At 36.1% G+C, this 7838-nt stretch overlaps 1 protein-coding gene across 1 annotated transcript in view; it reads left to right on the forward strand.

Moving 5' to 3' along the window:
- RAB21 (RAB21, member RAS oncogene family) overlaps nucleotides 1-7167 on the forward strand; it is a 13238-nt gene extending 6071 nt beyond the window's left edge. The window contains exons 2-7 of the mRNA XM_027679716.1: nucleotides 1064-1123; nucleotides 1310-1417; nucleotides 2924-2987; nucleotides 3802-3856; nucleotides 4654-4742; nucleotides 5656-7167. Of these exons, the coding sequence (XP_027535517.1) occupies nucleotides 1064-1123; nucleotides 1310-1417; nucleotides 2924-2987; nucleotides 3802-3856; nucleotides 4654-4742; nucleotides 5656-5795 (516 nt within the window). The 3' untranslated portion in view covers nucleotides 5796-7167. The remainder of the gene's footprint in view (nucleotides 1-1063; nucleotides 1124-1309; nucleotides 1418-2923; nucleotides 2988-3801; nucleotides 3857-4653; nucleotides 4743-5655) is intronic.
- Nucleotides 7168-7838: the final 671 nt, after the last annotated feature.

A 7838-nucleotide genomic window follows, 5' to 3' on the forward strand; every position in this document is an offset into this window, starting at 1 on the left:
AGTGTTCATACAGAGAACTCCTCTTGAGCTGCTACAATCCAGCCTAAAATAATCTGTGATGAGTGTATCGTAAAATACCACTGTACTTGTTTGAACGAAGATGCAGGTTGATGTGAAACTGAAAGGAAAACTGAGTATAATTTAAGGCAGAAAACAAAAGTTAACCCTTGGCAACTGAATTGTCTGATGTTAACATGTTCTGCTAGTCTTCGGAATGGGGGGAGTGGGTTCCTAATGCATCAATGCCTTCAGACCCTGTTCTGGTCCATTAAACTGGTATTAAATTATATCCCTTTTTAGCCATTGAATTATGGACTGGGTAACAGAGGTGGTATTTGAAAATGTGGATCATGCGAGAAAACCAGATCTACTCAAGCTACTGAAATTAGGCTAACCTTGTAATATGCTCTGGACCTGTAAAACGTTTCCAGAAGTTAATGTAGTGGGATTCTGAAGTAGCTTGTATGCTTATTCTGAGGCTTTTCACCTCAAACAAACAAAAGCACAGAACCAAAAAACAGATGAGGGTGAGTTGTGGGCTCACTTTAGAGGAAAAAAAAAAGGGAAAAGATATAGACAAGGAAACTTGGGGAATACTAGTGTTCCAAGATGTTTAGTGATTAACTCATACTATTTTTTTGTTCTAGTAGCTCACTAATAGTAAAGTGCTTTGCCCAATTCCTGCAAAATAAGAATCCTGTTAGGCTGGTTCCTACCCAAACTTCATGTACTCCTGTGAAATGCTTTAATTTCAGCTTAGACTTATCAGTGTTGTGAATTCAGACTTTTCCCACACAACTCAACCTCTCTAAATCATTCAAAACAGCAGCAAAAAGATGTAGTAAATGACTGGCTTAAGCCAAATTTATTTAGAACAGACTGTTGGCAAACTATAGTGAAATGACTAACTGGCTTGGTATTGACTCAGCCTTCTGGCTTACAGAGTATTTTGATCTGGAAACTTGTCTTTTATTGATTCAGATGTTTTCATTAATAAATTAATCTGAAGTCAAATGGAGCATTTGGTGTGTAAAACTTAACTCTAATCTGTTTTGCTTTCCAGGCATCTTTTCTTACAAAGAAGCTAAATATTGGTGGAAAAAGAGTAAACCTTGCAATATGGGTATGTTTACTCCCCTATTTTTTCTCCAATAGCTAATTAGAATCTTTTTCTGAAAAAAAAGTACTTACGTTTACTATATCTCAAATGTTAGGCACTTCTTAATAAAGTAAAATTTGTAATTATTATGAGTTCCTTGAAGTATTGTTTGCTTTGTCTTAAATGCTAACAAGTGTACTTTAAATACAGGATACAGCTGGTCAAGAAAGATTTCATGCATTGGGGCCTATCTACTACAGGGATTCCAATGGCGCTATTCTAGTATATGATATAACAGATGAAGACTCTTTTCAAAAGGTACTGGACAGCTTTTTACATCTGTGTGAGATGTAAACTGATTAAAGGGTAATCTGTGATATGTGTAAATGGGAATCCTCTGTTTTCAGCAATATATATTACATTTGCAAATTTAGACCATAGAATGGAAGTATACACATTATTAGTATTCTTTTGAAGGCTGATTTTTTCAGTCTACTGATGTTCTAGCAGGGTTATTCAAAGAATACCAGAGAATTAGATATGTGAGTTACCTGTGGCAGGCTGTAAACATGAATCAGTGCTGTTTTTATAGTATACCATACTGATCTCTACTGTATAAACCAAATTATTAAAAGATATTAAGTGACATGACTTTTTACAGATTTGAGAATGCTGAAATTGCAATACAACAACATTATGTTCTCTGTGGTAATAGATATTTGTACTTCAAATCCTCATCAAAACCTGAAATTTGATAGCTAGTTATTTAATAGCATTATTAGTTGATCAGTTTGAGCCATGAGTTTTTTACAGTCCTGTGTCAAATCTGTGCTATCACTCTATAGGATGTTCCGGCTGAAAACTAGTGACACTCTTTTCTAAAGTTTGTCTCTGATTAGATTGTGGCAAAACCCGTGGGACTTCTCTGTAGAGAAGTAAGAAATTGTGGTTTTATCAGCAAGGCTTGGGTTAGCAGTGATAGAAATAGTGTAAGGGTGCAGTTCCACAATGGTTGTAACTATTTTAAATAGCCTGGTGTAAGGCAAGTAAAGCAGCTGTGCTAGTAGTTAAACACTTGCCCCGACTGGCAGAATTGTGACTTGTGAGTTTACTTCAACTTGTGCCTTTTCATGCTGAGCCCTACTTAGTAAAAACTCTGTGATACCAAAACACTTAAATTTGCAGGAAAAAAACAGGGAAGGCTAATTTGCAGAAGTTATTTTATGGCTACTACTGTATCATGTAGCCTAACTATTTTTAGGTTCTTGAAGTGATTGCCTCTCTTCATGATTAAATTCCCTTAAAATAGCACTTCCTAAGTCAGTGCAGTGATCATACAACTTCAAAGAATGACAACAGAATTGATGACAGATACCTTACCATCAGCTGACTCGACACTCTTGTCCCATCTGTTCTCTCAGGAAACAAACATCTGTTATAATCTAACCTCAGTTCAGGTGCCTCTACTTTTAAAGTATCATTTGTGATCTGTCAGTAAGTGCCTGTTGGTAAAAGATCTCATGCCTGACCTAAAGTGGCCCATGCAGTGAACTTGTTCTTTGGAGTGGGGCTAACACGAGTGTGGTGAGTTATATTTCTGGAGTAATTGAACCATTTTACCCAAGTCACTTGCTCTTAATTTCATCTGTGAGCTAAAAGCTGCTGAACAAGAGACATGTAGCTATATTTTTGCATCCGTGTTGCTCTAAACATGTTTGGTTCAAGTTTAGAGTAAACAGTTAATGAAGGAAGTGGGATAGTTCCGCATAGCCTAAGCTAGTAGTATATCCAGTGAAAATAAACTTACTTCTCTTCTTTTTGCAGGTAAAAAACTGGGTTAAGGAATTAAGAAAAATGTTGGGAAATGAAATCTGTTTGTGTATAGTAGGTAAGTCTTTCAACATGTGATTCTAATGACTTAACTGGAAACATCTCTTGATTAACAGCATCTTCCAAACACTGCTTTGACAGCTTGTACATATGAAGGGGTAAAGCTTAATTTGATATTTGAAATTAAATTGGAGCTAAAAGTTTCAGTAGATCACATGGAGGAAAATAAGTGTTCAGTTCAAAATAATAAGCTGTTTAATGATGCTGTCAGAAGTGCATGGTACAGACACCTGCAGACTGTAGTATAATAAAGAGAAACATACCTCAAATGTGTATTATCCTTCTTTCAAATACTCAGACTCATGGTATTTACTGTTCTCAGTGCCATAGACTAGGTGCTTGTCTGTTTTCATAATCAAGTGCTTGTGGGGTGGAGATAGTCTTAAAGCTTGGATATTTCAATGTAAATGGAATGCAACAGAAATACTGGGTTTAGATTTAAATCTGATCTAATTATTAAAACACTTTCATGAGGTTACATATAAGGACATTCTATACAAATTATGTCTGCAGCACAGGGAAGCTGCCAGTAAATCAAAGAAGAAAAGCAAAAGGTTGAATTGAGTGGCTTATATGGAGGTATTTAGCGATCCTGATCTCTCTACAGAAGTAGCACTTCATTGTCTGTAAACGCTTGTGTGAAAGGAGATTCTCAAATCATATAATTGTGCTCCAAATTGAGACTTGGAAAAGAGCTGGTCTTTACTGGGACAGCTTGTGAGAAAATTGTGGGGTACAATGGTTACATGTCTGCTTTATTTTGGGGTAATTTTGGAGTACAAAGACTTGAATTATTAACTTGTTTCCAATAGGTAACAAAATAGACTTGGAAAAAGAGAGACATGTTTCAGTGCAAGAAGCAGAAATGTAAGTCACACCAATTATTAATGGAAACAGTCATTGCAGAGTTATGCTGTGTTGTAGACAACGGGAAAAGAATACATGACCACAGAATTTGATCATGACTTATCCGCTTTATTGTTGCAGGCTTTGTGCTTATAAAGGTTAATAATTAGCTTCATACATATTACAAGCGCTAGCTCATCATTGGCTTCTGATTACCTAAGTTATATTCGCGCAAATGCTGTTTCTTTCTCATTCTTATGGTTACTTATTTGCTACTTGTGCTGCTTTCCCATCCTAATATTCTATTCTTCTGTCACGTACACAGTTTCACAGATACAGTGACCTTCTAATAGTTATTTCGTTACCGTGGGACTAAAACTACAGCATCTTTCTCATGTCCTCTCTCAATCAACCACGTTTCTGTAATACTTTCCACAATGCTAGAGTAATAAACTTGTGATGCTGCCCAGCTAGGCACTGCTGCTTTATGCCTGCCACTTGTTAAGTGTTCTGTTATTGTCAGAGTCCCAGTCCCCTTATTGACCAAACTGTAACTTGAGAGTTGTATGTGATTATAGTCAACATTTGCAGTTTAAATGCATTTCTAGGTATGAAATTTTCCTAATTTCGTCTAATGTGTTGTGTCAGTCATGGCAGTTTTAAACACAACTACTTTTTTTTATATAAAATCAGCATGTGTAGATTAACTCTGAAGTCAGAATAAAACCTCTTGTGATCATCTTACTGCTTCATGTAAGGTGGATTAGGAAGATTGAGTCTTTTTACTACAGTGAAGCTCCATATCTGCATTTCTACAGGTATGCTGAATCTGTTGGAGCAAAACATTATCACACTTCAGCTAAACAGAACAAAGGAATTGAAGAACTGTTTCTTGACCTTTGTAAAAGTAGGTATTATCTAGTTTGTTGGTACAGAGCTCGTTCATAAAATAAATTCAGAGATGCTTTTAAGACCATATAAAAAAATGCTTGTAAGGCCAGAAAAGTTTTAATGTAAACTACTACTAAGAACTGACTTCATTCAAGTCTACTTCAAGCCACTCGTATACTGTAATAGCTCTGGAAGCTTTATGTGTGGATGCTTACAATATTGCAAATTCATGCTGTCATTTGTTGGAGCACCAACTGCTGTTCCGTTTACCATGCATAAATAGTAACCCAAATCGAACTTCATGTGACTGGTCTCACCACTGCCTGCTTCAAGCCCTCTGTTTCAACCTCTTTCAAAGATCTTCTCAGATGCTGCCAATTACAAATCACAAACTCAAAGCTGTAATGGTGCAAATTTTACACAGCAGTCTAAGCAAATGGTAAAGATGGTATGTGGGATAAAAATGTAACAAAGGGAGGTTGTCCTATTAATTGTGTTTCTAGGATAGAAGAACTTAAGGAAAACTTATCCTGCATGTCTGAAGAGTTGGTTGGGGTTTGTTTTTTTGTTTTGGAGTGTGGGGTTTCTTGGGTTTTTTTATTAGTGGGGGATTTGTTTGTTTGTTTGTTTTAACAGAATGTTCTTGATATGGGTGAGTAAACCTAGCTTTTGAAGTTGCTAACTCCAGAACATCTGAGCATCATAAGGTCTCCCTTAGTTACCAGGAGTTGCTGGATGTTTGATGCTTCAGAAAGATTTTAATGTGTTCTTACAGCTATGCCATGTGATACCTGAGTACTTAGTTCTGCATAGCAAATAGGAGAACCAGTCTTGCTGAACTTTGTGCATGTAACGCAGACAGATTAAGATCTCCAAGTCTTGTGTAAAAATGCAGTGGAATGTCATCTAATACATTTCTTTCTTTACAGGAATGATAGAAACTGCTCAAGTGGATGAAAGAGCAAGAGGCAATGGTTCCAGTCAGTCAGGAATGGCAAGGCGAGGTGTACAGATCATTGATGATGAGCCACAAGTACAGAGCACTGGAGGGTGCTGTTCTTCGGGATAATTATAAAACTGTGCATCACTGCCCTCTTGATATGAAGACTGCCATATTCCAAGTCATGCATTCTTTACCAATGGAGTAATAGAATTAACAGTATTTAAAAATAATCACATGTAACACTGCAGAGACCTTAAGTGCTAAACTAGTGGCGTCTGTGACCAGAGAATTGGCATTTTCTACAGTGGTTAACAAAGCAATTACCAATGGCCTTTTTACATATTTTTCTTTAATGAGGAATAATATGCATGTAGAAAAGACCTACTTAAAGGCTTCATTTATATTCTTTTAAATCAGATCATTATTTAATAACTTATATACATTGTTGTTGGAATGGTATACGTTTTTGCAGCTCTTTGTATTTTGTGGTAGATGGAATTGTATCACTTCTAAAATGCAAATTGATTTTTTTTTTTTTTTTAATTACCAGATATATGAAGTAATATTTTTGCAGGGCCTCCACAAGCCTATAACTCAACTACTTTGATATATTCTGTTCATCCTGTATGCCAAGCTGGTAAAATACATTGTAAATTACATATTAAATATTTTATCTGCTTTTACAATTGCAGGTGCAGAAATATGTACATCAGTCTTGTCAGTGATTGTGAAGTGAATAAGTCAGTGAAAGATGCAAGCTTTTCATGTGTACTGTTGAATTGCTCATTCTAGTCCCCCTACCTGAAAACAGCTTTGTTTTGGGTACATCCATAGCTACAGCAATTTTTTAATCCATTTCTGGCAAGCAGCAGTATTTAGAGTATCCCCTTATTGGGAAGACAATGCGTCTTTGGACTGCTGTTTAACATTGAGGTGTTTGACTCCCAGCTAAAACAGTTGGTGCATGCATATACCTTGCCTCTGCAGTTACTTTGCCCTGTCAGAATACCCCTTGAAAGTCAAAGCAACTTTAGCCCTCATCTGTCTGGTAGCCAGTAAACCAGATGCATGGGAAATTCTTTAGCTGTTTGAATACATTTGTGTCCCAAGACAGCATTATAAACTGTTCGTGAACATCATTTTCCCCCCTGTTTTGCAGGGCTTGAGTGAACAAATTAATTGGCATTAACTAGAACTGCTTCTGATTTGGAGTGATTAAATGGAAGATGTGAAACTTGCCAGATGTAGCTGTAACTTTGGGGATTCTAGGCAGAATTGAACTTATTCCTGACTTACGCTTTCTCCTGTTAAGTGTTTTGAAGCCTACTTAAGTTTCGAGAGGACACTTTTCAGGGAAAAATGTATGAACTACTATCACAAAGAAACACCAGACAGTGGTAGCTGAAACTTCAAAATGTTTTGTGCTCTGATTTTTTTTTTTTACTTAAGTTGTCATGCTTGGAGAAACAGTAAAGGTGATGTCTATGACAAAGTAGAATATCCTTGGCCTTCCTTTTTCTGAAAGGTAGAATTAGTATGGCATATGAATGCATTGAATGGTGTGGGTATGTTCTGATACACAAAAAGAGTAGTAGTAGCAAATTAGTCTGTGTAAGAGAAGTGTGCTGTCTTGAATCTGATTTTATTTTCTCTGAAATAATAGATGGCTTTCATACAGACTGATCCTGGTGCATTTTTTCCCTTTCTGCCTTAACTGTGGTGTAGATGCTGTCTCTTAGACTACCATTGTTGTGCTCTTCTGACATGATTGTATGCATGATGGAGAAAGGTGATATGTTTGTGCTAGTGAAGGTCAAGTTTCTTGACTGTACAGAGCTTTGATGTAAATCTAAAATTTGTGATTATATGTGTGTATATGTAGCAACACAGTTAATGTTCTCATATCTAACAACAGTGAACTCTGACAAATTGAAAAATAGATCAGTTTGATCTAAAATCAATATCTAACAATCAGTCTTGTAAGTGATAAAATAGTGATATGAGGAGTGAAATTGGCAAAAGTCAATGTTCAAGACTGGAATCTTGTCATTATAGGAGTTCCGTATTTTTTGATTCAAATTAAATTTTTTTCAATCTCTGCAAAAAAACAATCAAAAAAACCAACCTCAACTAGACTTAGTTGAAACAGTGTATAGAATGCATCTTTCT

The sequence above is a fragment of the Neopelma chrysocephalum genome, unplaced genomic scaffold (assembly GCF_003984885.1).
Source record: "Neopelma chrysocephalum unplaced genomic scaffold, ASM398488v2 Primary Assembly neopelma1_59, whole genome shotgun sequence".
In the NCBI taxonomy this organism is placed as follows: domain Eukaryota; kingdom Metazoa; phylum Chordata; class Aves; order Passeriformes; family Pipridae; genus Neopelma; species Neopelma chrysocephalum.